This window comes from Tursiops truncatus, chromosome 7 (genome assembly GCF_011762595.2).
Source record: "Tursiops truncatus isolate mTurTru1 chromosome 7, mTurTru1.mat.Y, whole genome shotgun sequence".
NCBI classification, from domain to species: Eukaryota; Metazoa; Chordata; class Mammalia; order Artiodactyla; family Delphinidae; genus Tursiops; species Tursiops truncatus.
Window position 1 is genome coordinate 26596835 of NC_047040.1, and position 18506 is coordinate 26615340.

General features: G+C 34.8%; 1 protein-coding gene across 10 annotated transcripts in view; it reads left to right on the plus strand.

Annotated features, from left to right (window-relative positions):
• Window positions 1–18506, plus strand: part of KANSL1L (KAT8 regulatory NSL complex subunit 1 like) — a 145681-nt gene that overhangs the window by 43540 nt on the left and 83635 nt on the right. For all 10 annotated transcript variants that reach the window (XM_019938994.3, XM_073807306.1, XM_019938992.3 and 7 more), the window contains exon 3: window positions 1217–1358. In XM_019938994.3, the coding sequence (XP_019794553.1) occupies window positions 1217–1358 (142 nt within the window). The remainder of the gene's footprint in view (window positions 1–1216; window positions 1359–18506) is intronic.

Below are 18506 nucleotides of genomic sequence, written 5' to 3' on the forward strand. Positions count from 1 at the left end.
CCCCCACTATCAACATACTGCACAAAGGTAGTGAATTTGTAACAATCTATAAACCTACAGTGACACATCATTATCACTCAAAGTCCATAGTTTACATTAGGTAGGGTTCACTTTCAGCGTTGTGCATTCTATGAGTTTTGACAATAAATGCAATTTTTAGACAAGTTTTTCATGAAGTTTGTGTTTTGCCATTAAGTAGTTACTTCCCTTCAGTTGTACTTTCAATTTCTTCTGTTAGGCCTTCTTCAGTTTCTTCCTTGGCAGTATGAAGCTCCTAATTAATTATCCCAAACACCACACACACACAAACTCTCTCTCTGTCTCTCTCTGTCTCTCTCTCTCTCTCTCTGTCTCTCTCTCTCTCTCTCTCTGTGTGTGTGTGTGTGTGTGTGTGTCTGTCTCTCTCTCCCTCTCCTCCCCCCCCTCACTCTGATTGTTTTCTAGTTGGATTGGTTGAAATATTTTCTTAAGGTAATTAATTTGTAATCTCACAAACTGTGGATTAGAGCAGTGCCCTTGCCAAAAGATAGAGGAGCTAATTAAGGTTCAACCCTTATTTTCAAATGTGCATGAAAGAAAGCCTGTATATAAATTCTTTCTCATCTCTGAACTGTGAATCCTAGGAATAAAGTTTTTAACAAGCTGTTTATCTTAATAAACATCTCAGGATTTATATATTTGATATGTTTATTGAAATGTAGCAGAGCATTCATATTTTTGATAATTTTTGACATTAAAAAATTGATTCCTGTTCTAGCAAATGAAAATTACATTTAGTAAAATTGAGTACTCTATGGTTTGTTACATGGATTTAGATCTAGCACAGTTCAAATGACTTGTCTTATACTTGACATCTACTTACATATAAAAGGCTCATGTAACAGTTTTTACATGGTGTTAGTATTGTCATTCTTGTTTCTTTTCCTTTGCTGGCCTACTTCTGTTTCAGCCCTTGACCATTAATAAAGTATTAAATAGCAAGGAGATTATCCTACTACTGGGTACACAATATTGAATAAAAACAGGTGTTTGTGGGATAGAAAGATAAGGAAATCAAATCTTTGAGAAGTTGATATACCATTCTTCTTTCATATAATTAGATGTTTTATAAAGTAATTTGGGATTGTATGACAAGAGTCAAGGAAGCTATTAAGCAATCTCTGTGAAAACTTGATTGTCTTTGTGCTTTGACTAACTGTGTTTGTCTTGTTCACAGTAACTGTAGTACTGAATGGAAGTGGCTTGTAGACAGAGCAAGAGTTGGCAGCCGTTGGACGTGGCTTCAAGCCCAGATTTCAGAGCTAGAATACAAAATCCAACAACTAACGGATGTTCACAGGCAGATTCGTGCCTCCAAGGTATCGTGTGTGCTCTTCTATTTAAAAAAAATATTGTTAGTTTTAGTTTCTTCTCATCTCTCCACACAAAATAATTGTTATTAGGCTTTATAAAAATGTAGTTAATGTTAAGATTTCTGATATATTAATTCTGTAAGTTGAAACTATTTTTGTAACTTATCACAAACATTTTATCATATTGAGCAGTTAAGAATTTCTTCATTGGATTTCAGTTAATAGAAATGATAAACATTTTTTATAAACCTCTACTTTGTTGGAATTTATTTTAACATATGTGAGAAATTCTGAGTGTATCTTATTGGAATCTCTTTAGAGTTTTTTGTTGTTTTAAGAAAAATTATAAACACATAAAAATGTTCTAGAAAGCAATATAATGAATACCTGTGTACCCACCCTCAAATTTATCAAATATTAACTTTTTATTAATTTGGGTTTTGTTTTTAGAATAATAAAGCATTACCTTACAATTGAAGTACTTGTATAATCCTTCCTGATCCCATTCCCTTTCCCTATGCCACTGATACCAACATATTTTAAAAGATTTTAATTTTATATTGGTGTAAAGTTGACTAACAATGCTGTGTTAGTTTCAGGTGTATAACAAAGTGATTCAGTTATATATATATACATGTATCTATTCTTTTTCAAATTCATTTCCCGTTTAGGTTATTATAGAGTATTAAGTAGAGTTCCCTGTGCTATACAGTAGGTCCTTGTTGGTTATATATTTTAAATATAGCAGTGTGTACATGTCATTCCCAAACTCCCAATCTATTCCTCCCCCTCCCCCTTCCCCCCTGGTAACCATAAGTTTGCTCTCTAAGTCTGTTTCTGTTTTGTAAATAGGTTTATTTGTATCTTTTTTTTTTTTTTTTTTTAGATTCCTCATATAAGCGATATCATAGGATATTTGTCTTTCTCTGTCTGACTCACTTCACTTAGTATGGTAATCTCCAAGTCCATCCATGTTGCTGCAAATGACATTATTTCATTCTTTTTAATGGCTGAGTAATATTCCATCATATATATGTTCCACATCTTTATCCATTGCTCTGTTGGTGGACATTTTGGTTGCTTCCATGTCTTGACCATTGTAAACAGTGCTGCAATGAACACTGGGGTGCATGTGTACTTTTGGATTATGGTTTTCTCCAGATATATGCCCAGGAGTGCGATTGCTGGATCATATAGTAGTTTAGTTTTAGTTTTTTAAGAAACCTCCATGCTGTTCCGTGAAGTTTATGTTTGTTCTTATTGCCATTTTGTTGTTTTGGATTTGTTTTTGTAGGTGTTTTTCCTTCCCTTCAACTTTTTTTCTCTTCTCTTGTGATTTAATGACTGCCTTTAGTGTTGTGTTTGGATTCGTTTTTCTTTTTTCTGAGTGTATCTATTGTAGATTTTCAGTTTGCAATTCCCATGAGATTTTGATATAGCAATCTGTATATAACCAAGATTGTTTTAACTTGCTGGTCTTTTAATTTCAAATGCATTTCCAATATCCTGCATTTGTGCTCTCCTCTTACAGTTGCTGGTTTTGATTTGTGTGCAGGTAATTTCCCACCTTTACTGTATGTTTGCCTTTATCAGTGAGCTTTTCCATTCGTAATTTTCTTGTTCCTAGTTGCAGCCTTTTCTTTTCCACTTAGAGAAATTCCTTTAGCATTTGTTGCAAAGCTGATCTGGTGGTGCTGAATTCTCTTAGCTTTTGCTTATCTGTAAAGTTTTTGATTTCTCCACTGAATCTGAATGAGAGCCTTGCTGGGTAGAGTATTCTTGGTTGTAGGTTCTTCCCTTCATCACTTTAAATATATCATTCTACTCCCTTCTGGCCTGCAGAGTTTCTGCTGAGAAATCAGCTGATAACCTTATGGGAGTTTCCTTGTAAGTTATTTGTTGCTTTTCCCTTGTTGCTTTTAATATTTTTTCTTTGTCTTTAATTTTTGTCAGTTTGATTATTATGTGTATCAGCATTTTCCTCCTTGGGACTCTCTGTGCTTCCTGGACTTGGGTGACGCTTTCCTTTCCCATGTTAGGGAAGTCCTCTTTTCTTTTCACTCTTTTTTTCTTTATTCTGTTCTGCAGCTGTGATTTCCACCATTCTGTCTTCCAGTTCACTTATCTGCTCTTCCATCTCAGTTATTCTGCTATTGATTCCTTCTAGTGTATTTTTCATGTCATTTATTGTATTGTTCATCTCTGTTTGTTTGTTCTTTAGTTCTTCTAGGTCTTTGTTAAACATTTCTTGTATCTTCTCGATCTTTGCCTCCATCCTTTTTCCAAGATCCTGGATCGTCTTCATTATCATTATTCTGGACTTTTTTTCCAGAAGGTTGCTTATCTCCACTTCATTCAGTTGTTTTCTCTGGGGTTTTATGTTGTTCCTTCATCTGAGACATAATCCTCTGCCGTCACATTTTGTGTAACTTTCTGTGATTGCGGTTTCCATTCTTCAGGCTGCAGGTTTGTAGTTCTTGCTTCTGCTGCCTGCCCCCTGGTGGATGAGGCTGTCTAAGAAGCTTGTGTAGGCTTCCTGATGGGAGAGACTGGTAGCTGCCCACTGGTGGGTGGAGCTGGGTCTTGTCCCTCTGGTGGGCAGGGCTGTGTCAGGGGCTGTGTTTATTGGGCAGCTGTTTACCCAGGAAAACTTTAAACATCCTGTCTGCTGATGGGTGGAGCTGTGTTCCCCTCCTGTTGGTTGTTTGGTCTGAGGCATCCCAGAACTGGAGGTTCCAGGCTGTTGGGTGGGTCCTGGTCTTAGTGAGAAAATTGTGGCCTCCAGAAGGGCTCGTGCCAATGAGTACTCCCCAAAACTGCTGCCGCCAGCATCCTTATCACTGCAGTGAGCCACAGCTGCCCCCCACCTCTGCAGGAGACCCTCCAATACTAGCAGGTAAGTCTGGCCCAGTCTCTTATGAAGTCACTGCTTTTTTCCCCTGGGTCCTAGTGTGCTTGAGGCCCTGTGTGCACCCTCCAAGAGTAGAGTTTCTGTTTCCCCCAGTCCTGTGGCATTTCTATGATCAAACCCTGCTGGCATTCAAAGCCAGATTCTCTGGGGGATCCTCCTCCCATTGCCAGACCGCTAGGCTGGGGAGCTAGATGTGGGACTCAGAACTTTCACTCCTGTGGGAGAACTTCAGTGGTATAATTATTTTCCTATTTGTGGGTAGCCCACCTGGTGTGTATGGGATTTGATTTTATCATGATTGCTCCCCTCCTACTGTCTCCTTGTGCCTTCTTCTTTGTCTTTGGGTGTAGGGTATCTTTTTTGATAGGTTCCAGCATTTTTTTGTCAGTGGTTGTTCAGCAGTTAATTGTGATTTTGGTGTTTCCATAAGAAGGGGTGAGCTCAGATTGTTCTACTCAGCCATCTTGTCTTCTCCTCCTCCCTGACTCCAACATATATTGATAGGTACTATTTTTATGAATATTTATTGGTCCATAGGTATTTATCTGTATCTATAAATAAAATTTGTTTTTCATGCCTTTAAATTCTATATAAGTTATATTTATACTACAAACTCTTTTGCAACTTGCTTGTTTTTGCTCAGCATAATTTTTATACATATTTATACTTCCTGTATGGCATTTACTTGTACGAATGGAATGGAATTTTATAAATACAATGGATGTTTATCTCTTCTCCTATTTTCTATTAATAGACATGTACATTGTTTCAGTCTTTATGCCAGTAAAAACAATACATCAGTGACTGTCTTTCATGTGTTTTTTGGTGAACCTATGGAGAGCTTTTCTTGGGTATATGCCTAAAAGTGGAAATACTTGATCTTAGGCATGGCTGTATATGCTTTCCTATACCACTTATGTGATTGGGTAATCAATATTCCCACTGGCAGTGCGTGAGAGCTCCTGGTTTTCCACATCCTTGTGAACTTTTTGAATTTTTTGGTCTCTTAACTTTTGCAGTGTAATAAGAGTGAAATATTATTACTGTTTTAATTTAATTGTTCCCAAATATAATGAGATTGGGCCTCAGTGTAATTGACCATCAAATTTTGTTGTTTTATTTTTTAGATTGCACATATAAGTGATATCAAACAGTATTTGTCTTTCTCTGTGTGACTTATTTCACTTAGTCTAACATCCTCCAAGTCCATCCGTGTTTTTGCAAGTGGCAAAATTTTATTCTGTTTTATGGATAAGTAGTATTCCATTGTGTGTTTGTGTATGTATGTGTGTGTGTGTGTATCTCACATCTTCTTTATCCATTCATCTGCTGATGGACACTTAGTTTGCTTCCATTCTTGGCAATTGTAAACAATGCTGCTATGAACATTGGGGTGTATGTATCTTTTTGAATTAATTTTTTTTTCAGATATATATGCAGGAGTGGAATTCCTGGGTCATATGGTAGTTCTATTTTTAGTTTTTTGAGAAACCTTCATAATGTTTTCTACAGTGCCTGCACCAAAAATACGTACATATACATTCCCACCAAAAATGTACGAGGGTTCCCTTTTCTCCACATCCTTGCCAACATTTATTATTTGTGTTCTCTTTTTTTTTTTTTTTTTTTTGCAGTACGCGGGCCTCTCACTGTTGTGGCCTCTCCCACTGCGGAGCACAGGCTCCGGACGTGCAGGCTCAGTGGCCATGGCTTATGGGCCCAGCCGCTCCACGGCATGTGGGATCTTCCCAGACTGGGGCACGAACCCGCGTCTCTTGCATCGGCAGGCAGACTCTAAACCACTGCGCCACCAGGGAAGCCCTATTTGTGTTCTTTTTGATGATGGCCATTCAGACAGGTGTGAGGTGATATCTCATTGTGGTTTTAATTTACATTCTCTGATGATTAACTGTGTTGAACATTTCTTCATGTGCCTATTGGCCACATGTAAGTCTTCTTTGGAAAATTTTCTCTTTAGGTCTTCTGCCCATTTTTTGATTGGGTTGTTTGGGGTTTTTTGCTGTTGAGTTGTATGAGCTGTTTATAAATTTTGGATATTAACCCCTTACTGGTCATATCATTTGCAAATATTTTCTCCCATTCAGTCGGTTGTCTTTTCATTTTGTTGATGGTTTCCTTTGCTGTACAAAAGACTGTAAGTTTAATTAGGTCCTATTTGTTTATTTTTGCTTTTATTTCCTTTGCTTTTGGAGACAGATCCAAAAAAATATTGCTACAATTTATTTCAAAGGGTGTTTTGCCTATGTTTTCTTCTAGGAGTTTTATGGTTTCCAGTCTTACATTTAAGTCTTTAATCCATTTTGAGTTTATTTTTGTATATGATGTTAGAGAATTTTCTAATATCATTCTTTTACATGTAGCTGTCTAGTTTTCCCAGTACCACTTACTAAAGAGCCTGTCTTTTCTCCACCGTATATTTTTGCCTCCTTTTTTATAGATTAATTGACCATAACTGCATGTATTTATTTGTGGGCTCTCTATTCTATTCCATTGATCTATGTGTCTATTTTTGTGCCAGTACCATACTGTTTTGATTATTGTAGCTTTGTAGTATAGTCTGAAGTGAGGGAGTGTCATTAATCTAGCTCTGTTACTCTTTTTCAAGATTGTTTTGGCTATTTGGGGTCTTTTTTATTTCCATACAAATTTTAAAAGTTTTCATTCTAGTTCTGTGAAAAATGCCCTTGGTATTGTATTTCGATAGGGATTGCATTGAATCTGTAGATTGTCCTGGATAGTATGGTCATTTTAACAATATTAATTCTTCTTCTTTTCTTTTCTTTCTTTTTTTTTTTTTTTTTTTTTTTGGCTGCACTGCATGGCATGCAGGATCTTAGTTCCCTGACCAGGGATTGAACCTGTGTCGCCTGCAGTGGGAGTGCAGATTCTTAATCTTAACCACTGGACTGCCAGAGAAGTCCCAAAATATTAATTCTTCTAATCCATAAACACCATATATCTTTCCATCTGTTTGTATTGTCTTCAGTTTCTTTCATCAGCATCTTATACTTTTCCAAGTACACCTCTTTTAACTCCTTAGGTAAATATATTCCTAGGTATTTTATTCTTTTTGATGTGATTGTAATTGGGATTGTTTCCTTGATTTCTTTTTCTGCTAGTTTGTTGTTAGTCTATAGAAATGGAACAGGTTTCTGTATATTAATTTTGTATCCTGCAACTTTACTGAATTCATTGATGAGCTCTGGTAGTTTTTTCATGGTATCTATAGGATTTTCTTAGTATCATGTCAACTGCAAACAGTGATAGTTTTACGCTTTCTTTCCAGTTTGGATTCCTTTTATTTCTTTTTCTTTCCTGCTTGCTATGGCTAGGACTTCCATACCATGCTGAATAAAAGTGGCAAGAGTGGGTGTCTTTGTCTTGCTCCTGATCTTAGAGGAAATGCTTTCAGCTTTTTACCACTGAGTGTGATGGGTTTGTCATATATGGCCTTTATTATGTTCAGGTATGTTCCCTCTATGCCCACTTTCTAGAGAGTATCATAAATGGATGTTGAATTTTGTTAAAAGCTTCTTCTGCATCTATTGAGATGACATTTGGTTTTTATTCTTCAATTTGTTATTGTGGTGTATCACATTGATTGATTTGCATATGTTGAAAGTCCTTGCAAAAATCTTGAGAAAAATCACACTTGATCATGGTATATGATCCTTTTAATGTATCCTTGGAGTTGGTTTCCTAATATTTTGTTGAGGATTTTGGTATCTATGTTCATTAGTGATATTGGCCTGTAATTTTCTTTTCTGTGTGATATCTTTGTCTGGTTTTGGTATCAGGGTGATGCTGGCCTTGTAGAAAGAGTTTAAAAGTGTTCCTTTCTCTACAATTTTTTGGAATTGTTTGAGAAGAATAGATGTTAACTCTTTTGTAAATGTTTGGTTGAATTCAGCTGTAAAGCCATCTGGTCTTGGACTTTTGCTTGTTGGGCACTTTTTTCTTTTCTTTTTAATTACTGATTCAGTATCATTACTGGTTATTGGTCTGTTCATATTTTCTGTTTCTTCCTGGTTCAGTTTTGGGAGATTGTACCTTTCTAAGAAGTTTTTTCATTTCTTCTAGGTTGTCCACTATATTTGTATATAGTTGTTTATTGTAGTCTCTTACAATTGTTTGTGTTTATGTACTCTTGGTTGTAACTTCTCCTTTTTCATTTCTGATTTTCCTGATTTGGGCCCTCTTTTTTTCTTGATGAGTATGGTTAACAGTTTATCAATTTTATCTTTTCAAATAACCATCTCTTAGTTTCATTGATCTTTTCTATTTTTGTTTTTGTATATATTTCATTTATGTCTGCCCTGCTCTTTGTGATTTCTTTCCTTCTACTAAGTTTAGGTTTTCTTTATTCTTTTCTTAGCTCTTTCAGGTGTGAGGTTAGGTAGTTTATTGGAAATTTTTCTTGTTTCATTAGGTAAGCTTGTATAGCTATGAACTTGTCTCTTAGAACTGCTTTTGCTGCATCCCTTAGATTTTGGATCATTGTATTTTTATTTTCATTTGTCTCCAGGTATTTTTTGATTTCCTCTTTGATTTCTTCAGTGATCCAGTGGTTGGTTAGTATCCTATTGTTTAGCTTCCATGTGTTTGTGTGTTTTTTTCTTGTAATTGATTTCTAGTCTTATTGCATTGTGGTTGGGAAAGATGCTTCGTATGATTTCAATTTTGTTAAATTTACCACGGCTTGTTTTGTGGCCTAGCATGTTATCTATCCTGGAGAATGTTCCATGTGCACTTGAAAATAGTGTGTATTCTGTTGCTTTTGGATGGAATGTTCTGTCTGTCTATCTATCTATCTATCTATCTATCTATATTAAGTTTCTCTGGTCTAATATGTCATTTAAGACTAGTGTTTCCTTATTGATTTTCTGTCTTGATGATTCGTCCACTTATATAAGTGGGATGTTAAAGTGTCCTACTATTATTGTGTTACTGTTGAGGTCTCCCTTTATGTTTGTTAGTATTTGCTTTATGTATTTAGTGCTACTATTTTGGGTGCATATATATTTATAATTGTTATATCTTCTTCTTGGATTGATCCCTTGATCATTATGTAATGTCCTTCTTTGTCTCTTGTAACAGTCTTTATTTTAAAGTCGACTTTGTCTGATATAAGTATTCCTACCCCAGCTTTTTTTGATGTCCAGTTGTATAGAATAATTTTTTCTATGCCCTCACTTTCAGTATGTGTGTGTCTTTAGATCTGAAGTGAGTGTCTTTTAGACAGCATATATACAGGTCTTCTTTTTGTATCCATTCAGCCACTCTGTGTCTTTTAGTTGGCCTTATAACTCTTATTTTCAGCTCATATTTAAGTATTACTTTGAGTGCATAGCATGTATTTAATTCTCTCATTGTTCTGTTTTTAATATGTTTTAATTTCCAATGTGATTACCTTTTTAACCTGAGTTATTTAATAATACACCTTTATGTTCCTGAACTCATGAATCTTTTTTTTTTTTTTTTTTGGTATTTTGTCATTTAAGTGCATTGTAATCTGTGAACTGATTACCTTGTATGGATTTCATTCTTCATGACAAACTACTAATCAAATTTTGTAAATGCTCAATGTGTGGTAGAAATAATGTATATTCTTTATTTGTTGATTATAGAATTCTCTATTAAACTGGTTGACTTTGTTGTATACATCTGCTATATCTTCATATATCTAGATCTTTCAATTCGAATATATATATATTTGATATATATTTATTAATATTTGTCATCATTTTGAATTTTTCAGTTTCTCCTAGTAATTCTGTCAGTTTTTGCTTCTTACACTTTGAAATACTAATGCTATTTGGTAGATACAATTTTTTTTTTCTTCCAGGTGTTTGTTTTATAAGGTACATTTAGCTAGGTTTTTTTTTTTTTTTTTTTTTTTTTTTTTTTTGCGGTACGCAGGCCTCTCATTGTTGTGGCCTCTCCCTTTGTGGAGCACAGGCTCCAGACACACAGGCTCAGTGACCATGGCTCATAGGCCTAGCCGCTCCATCGTATGTGGGATCCTCCCGGACCAGGGCATGAACCCGTTTCCCCTGCATTGGCAGGCAGACTCTCAACCACTGCGCCACCAGGGAAGCCCTAGCTAGGTTTTTAAAATCCACTCTGAGTAGTTTTAATTTTCATTTTCTTTTATTTTCCTCTCTTTGTGTTTTGTTTTTCACTTGTCTTTCGTTGGATTGATGGAACTTGCTTTATTCCTTTCTTCTCTCTCTGCTCTTCTGAAAGCTATACATTATAGTCTTATTCTTTGTCATTACTCCTAGTTTGTAACATACTTCCTTAAGAGCAAATAATTCTCACAATGACTAAAAGTACTCAGTACTTTTATATGCTTTTTTCCTTAAGATATGGATCTTAATGCTATTTAACTATGCATTATATATATCTGCTTCAATCTAGTTACTTATTTTACAGTCAGTAATTAATTACATTTCTAACAGATTTCATTAAAATATGCTCACTGTTTTTTTGTATTCTGTATATAAAATTAGGTTACAGAGTAAGCTTCTGTAACAACATAACTCACAAATATAATGGCTTTATAAAGATACATAATGCTTCAAAAATAAAGAGTGAGTACATGCTGGTAGAGCACCTTGGTTGAACAGGGTCATTCAGGGACTCAGGTTCCTTCTGTCTTGCTTCTTTGACATACTCTCAGGTGTGTTGACTGCACTGTTGGACAGGGTTGTAGTCTTCTCATTTGTGCTCTCGGGAAGTGCGAAGAGAAGTGTGGTATAGTTTGTCTTTAAGTTGGATGTGACTTGGAAGTTGCACTACTTTGTTTCACACTCCGTTAGCCCAAACTTAGCCACATGAGTATAACATGAGTACTCTCCATGTGTAGGAGTGAAAGCTGAGTAATACTGTCTTTCACTGAGAAGTTGTATGCGTAGCTAAAACTGCGGTAGGGTTGGAGTCTTGAAAAGAAGAGGAAAATGGGTACTGGAAGAGTATGCAGTATCTGCTACTTTGTCTTTTCTCTCTTGGTTTGCTTCTTGCTGAAGTAAATTCGTTAGTACTTTTTGATATTAATCTCTGAACATTTAAACTCTCTTTGTATTTGTATGTCTCAAAATACTTTTATACTACCCTCACTCTTCAATGATATTTTAGGTTGATAGAGAATTCTGATTTGATAGTTATTTTCCCTTAGGCCTTTAAAGATAGTATTTCATTGTTTTCTTTATAATGATGAGCAGTTTACTATCAATGTAATTGTTTTTCCTATGTAAGTACTCTGTCCTTTCTAGCTGGTAACTTAAAATTTTTCTTGTTTATTTGATTTTCTACATTTTTTAAACTAACATGTGTTTAATTATGGATTTATCTTTCTTTATCTTGTTTTCAGAGTACACCTTTTTAACTGTACAATTTGCTGAATTTTGACAAATATATAGTTGTGTAAACATCACCGTGATCTCCCCCTCTTAATTATTGAACTGCTGTTTTCCAGGAAAGGACAAAAAGTGCTTATTTTATAGGGAATTTGACAAAAATAAGCTAACTTTCTCGCACATTGATTTGCAAGTTCTGTCAGATGCTCATGTTGAGATGGCCTGATAGAGTTAGAAATATGAGATTTGGAGAAGGCAGGTTTATAAGAAGATGTAGATGTAGAAATGGCAATTAAAGCTGTGCTATTATATTATAGCAATTTTTAAAATAAAATTTATTCATCTCTCTTTCCTTCCTTGTTTTCTACCTTTCCTCCTTCTTTCCTTCATTCTTTCCCTTCTTTCCTTTCACACACAGTTATTAGGTGCCTAATATGTGCTTAGGGTATACAGTGATGAATAAATCAACAGAGTTCTTATATTTTTAGGGTTTAGTCTAATGGGGGAAAAATTGAGCAAATGATTACAGAAATAAAAACTGTTTTATTTCCCAGCAGGGGAAATTTAACATGGAATTTTCCTAGCTTAAGCATATATTGTTTCCTCCAAATTATAGGCTGTTTACTTGGAACTTGAAGTATATTTTCCCATAGAAGTAACAATATAAAGAGTCTTATGCAATCCCATAAGTCCTATTTAATCTAAATATTGCTAAATATCTCTTTCTATCTTTTTTTGACTATCAATGCAATTTTTTATTGAAGTATAGTTGATTTTAGTATTGTGTTAGTTTCAGGTGTACAGCATAGTGATTTAGTATTTTTGCAGATTATATTCCATTACAGGTTATTACAAGATATTGGGTATAATTCCCTGTGTTATATAGTAAATCCTTGTTGCTTATCTATTTTATGTATAGTAGTTTGTATCTACTAATCCTATACCCCGAATCTGTCCCTCCCCACACCCTCTTCCCTGTGGTAACCATAGGTTTGTTTTCTATGTCTGTGAGTCTGTTTCTGTTTTGTATATACATTCATTTGTATTATTTTTTAGATTCTACATATAAGGGTTATCATATATATTTGTTTTTGACTTCACTAAGCATAATATTCTCTAGATTCATCTACATTTTTGCAAATGGCAATATTTCATTCTTTTTTATGGCTGAGTAGTATTCCATTGTGTATATATACATACATATATGTATATATACACTGCATCTTCTTTATTCAATCGTTTGTTGATGGGCTCTTGGGTTGCATCCATGTCTTGGCTATTGTAAATAATGCTTCTATGAACATTGGTGTGCATGTATCTTTTAAAATTAGTGGTTTTGCTTTTTATGGATATATACCCAGGAGTGTGATTGTTGGATCATATGGTAACTCTATTTTTAGTCTTTTAAGGAACCTCCATGCTGTTTTCCACAGTGGCTGCACCAATTTAGATTCCCACCAACAGTGTACCAGGGCTCCCTTTTTTCCACATTCTCTCCAACACTTATTTGTTATTTATAGGCTTTTTGATGGTAACCATTCTGACAGGTGTGAGGTCATATTTCATTGTGGTTTTGATTTTCATTTCTCTAATAATTAGTGATGTTGAGCATCTTTTCATGTGCCTGTTAGCAATCTTTATGTCTTCTTTGGGAAAATGTCTATTCAAGTCTTCTGCCAATTTTTTGATTGGATTATTTGTTTGATATTGAGCTTTATGAGCTGTGTGTGTGTGTGTGTGTGTGTGTGTGTGTGTGTGTGTATTTATACACACATATATATATTTTATTCAATATAGTTGATTTATAATGTGTTAGTTTCAGGTGTACAGCAAAGTGATTCAGTTATACATACATATATATCTAGTTTTTTCAGATTCTTTTTCTTTATAGGTTATTACAAAATATTCAGTATAGTTCCCTGTGCTATACAGTAGGTCCTTGTTGGTTATCTATTTTATATATAGTAATATGTATATGTTAATCCTAAACTCTTAATTTATCCATCCCCCTCTTTCACCTTTGGTAACCATAAGTTTGTTTTCTATGTCTGCGGGTCTGTTTCTGTTTTGTATATAAGTTCATTTGTATCATTTTAATGAATGATAATGAAAAAATGCCATTTGCAGCAACATGGATGAACCTAGAGATTCTCATACTAAGTGAAGTAAGCCAAATATCATATGATATCACTTATATGTGGAATCTAAAAACAAAAAAACTTCTACCTTTGTTTTTGTGAGACACTGTATTCTACATGGTGAAACTGTGGACATAATGGAGATAATATTATAAGGTTGATAGTGACTGGTCTGAAACGAAATAGCAGAGAAGGGAGGGAATTAGAGTCCTCAAACCATGTAGTTAGCCTAACCCCACCTAGGGTCTGCACATCCATAAAGATTAGTGAATTTTAAATTCTGTCTATCATGAGTTTATATTCTGGTAGGGGAGATAGAGCATGTAAATATCGTTGATTACAATATAATACAATATGTGGAATGACATGTGTTTTTAACAAGATATAGATGTGGCATAGAGAGAATATTTCACTCTGTCATTAGGGGTTTGCAGGTCAGAGAATACATCAGTAAAGAGGTGATGCCTCAGTATGACTTTGGAGGATAAATAATAGTTTGCTTAATGAACTTATGGAACTGGAAAAGGGATTCCTTAAATTTTGAAGGCATACAACATGATCTGTTTTAGGAATGACAAATTAGTATGTATTCAAAGGAGCAGAAACTTTGAGCTGTGCAGGGATGGGAGAGGAAGCTAGGAAGTCATGAATATTGTTTAATGCTTTGTAAAATTTTGTGGTGATGTCTGTAGGAAGGTGGATAGAAGCATAGATATAGAACCTTAGGCTTACCCATTCTGTCTGTTGGATTTGAGGCAACTGTGTTCAGGAATAGTTTCCTGATGGAAGTTTCCTATTCAGTTACTCTTTCTCCTTTTTAACTGTCTTCACCTGGGCCTTAAGTTGTAGTGATCTCCCAATCTTCTCAAGATCACCAGATAGTTTTCTTTGATGATTTTCTTTGAAAGATGTCACAAGTGTTTTTATAGCCAGTAGAGTTCTAAGAACAAATCAAGTTTAAAGCAATTTGGAAATTTCCAACAAAGTGGGTTCCTAGTTGAAATGATAACTAAGTTTTATATTTGAATCTAGGCAGTCTGGTTCATTTTGCTTTGACTTGAGAAGGGGTATTTTAATATTCTCTGTGTTCTAAGCAATGCTTTATACTTGTTTAAACATTTTTTGAAGTTTGATTATATGTCTATATAATATCTATTTGTAATAAATTATTTTAAGGAAATAAATCTTTCCAGCAATAATTTATGTAGCCTTACATTTTTTCTTTGTTCCGGCTAGATGTGATTCTGGCCCTTTGTTCCCTTAAGAGTCATATTATGTTTATTTTATGGAAGATATCATTATAATTATGCTATCAACATACAATATTTCTTTACTTTGATACCTTCTGCTTACCTTTCTTAGAAATTAATCAAGATGTTTAATTGCTTATTTATGTGCAGTTTAGTTGAGTTATTATTGTATTGAATAGGGGAAACAACACTTTTTTGCTCTAATACCTTCTTGAATTATTGTAATTAAAAAATTGAGAAGAGTGGTTTAATGCATTTTAAGTGAAACAGAACTTTTTATTTAATGTATCTTGAAAGGAAAAAAGAAACCTTTCCTCTCAGTTAAATTAGAGATAAAGAAAGGGGAAAGAAATTGAGATGCTCTTTTATAAATAGCCTTTTTAAATAAGTGCTACTTTTGTGTCTCTGGTCGGAAAACATACAGTGTTTTAGTAGTGTAAAATAAGGGACAAATGACCTAAAATGTGTCATTTGCCCCTTCTTTGACACACTCCAGGTAGTCTAAATTTTGCTTAAATTCTTAGAAGAAAGCAGGTATTAGCAACATCCCTTCCTTGTTCTTGCAACAGCTTTGTCAACACACTACAACTGCCATATTTCTCTTTTTCTCTGCTCCAGCTTTTACTGAGACAACAGCTTCTTCTCACTTTCAGAAAAAAATTTATAATAGTTTTTCTTAGTTGGAGAGGCTGGCTATCCTATATTAAATGATTTCCCCTTTAGATTTCTTTTGTTATCCTATAATAGGGTCTTCCACATCTTAAATTGTACATTTTGTTTGTTTTAAAGTTTTCATTTAAGTTTTTGCTTAAAATTAGTTTTGATGACTTTATATAAATAATAAATATGTTGCTGATGAAAGCGTGCACCTCAGATGAGACTTGAACCCATTGGCTGGGACTCAAACCCAGCCAGAGCCCAGACTGGGACTGGAACCCACGGGCTGGGACTCGAACCCAGCCAGAACCCAGATTAGGACTTGAACCCATGGGCTGGGACTCGAACCCAGCCAGAACCCAGATTAGGACTTGAACCCATGGGCTGGGACTCAAACCTGGCCAGAACCCAGATTGGGGCTTGAATCCACGATCTTTTAATTGACAGCACACTTGGTCTCAGGACTTAGTGAACCTCAGGTTCTTGATATCTCATTGCAGAAAGAATTCAGTGAGAGACAAAGTGATAGATAAGAAGTGGATTTATTTAGAGAGAAACACACTCCACAGACAGAGTGTGGGCCATCTCAGAAGGCAAGAGTCCCCAAAATACAGCGTGGTTAGTTTTTATGGGCTGGGTAATTTCATAGGCTAATGAGTGGGTGGATTATTCCAACTATTTCAGGGAAGGGGCGAAGATTTCCAGGAATAGGGCCACTGTCCCCTTTTTGACCTTTTATGGTTGGCCTCAAAACTGTCATGGCGCTGGTGGGTGTATCATTTAGCATGCTAATGTATTAAAAAGAGCTGTGATGAGGCTCAAGGTCCACTGGAAGTCGAGTATTCTACCATCTTGGACCTAGCTTGTTTTAACCAGTTTTTGTCATATCCTATGGCTATGTCATTCTTTTAAAGGTTGTGCCCTTCCCCCTTACCTCCTGTTTCACTGAGGCAATTGTTTATTTTTTCACACTATGTCATCTCTATGAGGACCCTGGGAGTGGAGGTGGAGACCTCTCTAGTGTTATTATTGGGAATAGTTGTCTTCTCTGAGCAGCTGATTTGTTTTCATCTTCATCTATGCTAAGGTTTTCACTTGTTTCAGTTAACACAACTCATCCTTCTAAAAAAAATTTATGTCTTTGTTATTTACCTTATTTTATCTATCATTAGACTACTTTCCTGATCTTTTAAAGAATTCAGATTAATTTAGTTATAATTAACAAACAAAACTGTAAAATATTCATCACGGTGACCCAACACATGTATATTCTTTTCCTGATTTTTAAGAAGAGGAATTATTTCTGCAGTGTCTCCAGAGGATTTAATCTTCTTCCCTTTGTTCTCTATTCTCGGTTATGGCAGAGAAAAATCATGGGCCATTCTTACATTGTGAGAGTTTTGTCCAGGGCAACAGTTTAAGAGAACAAAATAGGTTATGAAGTTGACTATGAGTGTCTCCCCTGTTGAATCTTTAAAATACTATTCTTCAATGAATTAACTATAGCAGGCCTCCTACTTATAAAAAGGTAGTATTCTTATACTACCTTTTTGAAATTCAGAATCAGTTTTTGCATAGAAACAATATTGTAAGTAGGGATTATGAAATCAGGGTAATTCACAGAAGCCTGGCCCATAATATAAACTGTAATCAAACCAAATAGAATTATAATTAATTTAATATAGTAAAAACTTATATTCTTTTGTATGTAGATACTTGTGAAAAACCTACTATAGACTTGTACAAATTTGGGGTAGACATTTCAGATACTTTCAAGAGCTTTTGGATTGATGATACTGTCTGTCAAGTCTAATTTAATTTTTAAAATATCAAGTGAAACAGAAACTTCTTTTAAATATATTCTTCAGATTTCTTGACAGCTGTATTTGTGCATTCTATGAAAACAGTCATTGAGATGGGATCAACAGTTGGGTCCTTTTATCTTTGTAAAAGTTAGTAGCGCTGTTACAAGTATAGGTAAAAAAGAAAATGTTACTTTTACCAAGCATCATTTGTAATATATTACTGTAAATAATAAAATGTATGTTTAATACAATATCTGAATATGTTAATTCTAAAGTGATATATTCTCTAAATTATAGTGTAAACTAAGACTACTTATATATAACATATAATCTATAGGTGGGTTTCCATCCTATGTAAAGTACTTATACATGATATAAGCTAGCCCACAGCAATTATTTAATTTGTCCCATCTTGAAATACTCTATGCTTATATTAATGTTTTAGTCTATTTTTCATTCCAAGAATATAATATTTTAGCCACATTAGGCATTTAATACCTTTCCAACTAGCCTGTAGGAACTTATTGACATTTTGCCCCCCAAAAAGTATGTATGTATGTATGTATATATATATATATATATATATATATATACACACATATATTTAATAATAATATGTATTATTCTTTGCAGGGGGAAGTGTAGTAAAAGGGGTAGGAAGGGAAGAAATTTTATGACGAGAACTGTGAAACCATTAAGAGCATATCTGTGTAATCCTTTTCCCCCTTTCTCTCCTGTCTTCATTACTTCTGAGGGATTAAGGGTGAGGACAGTTGGAGTGAAGAAGCTAGGGAATGTGGGGAAAGTTCAGCAAGCCAGTTGAGGAATGTGTATGTATGAATGTTAGGCAGGGAGTACAGAGGCAGCTAGATCCCTATTCATTTCTCCAGTTACTTACATTCCAGAAAATACTCCATCAAGGTTGAAAACCTGTGTCTTTATTAATAACTTGTCTGCTCTGTAAGCAATGAGAACTTTGGCCTAGAGAGTACTTTTTCTCAGTGGTGCAGTCCT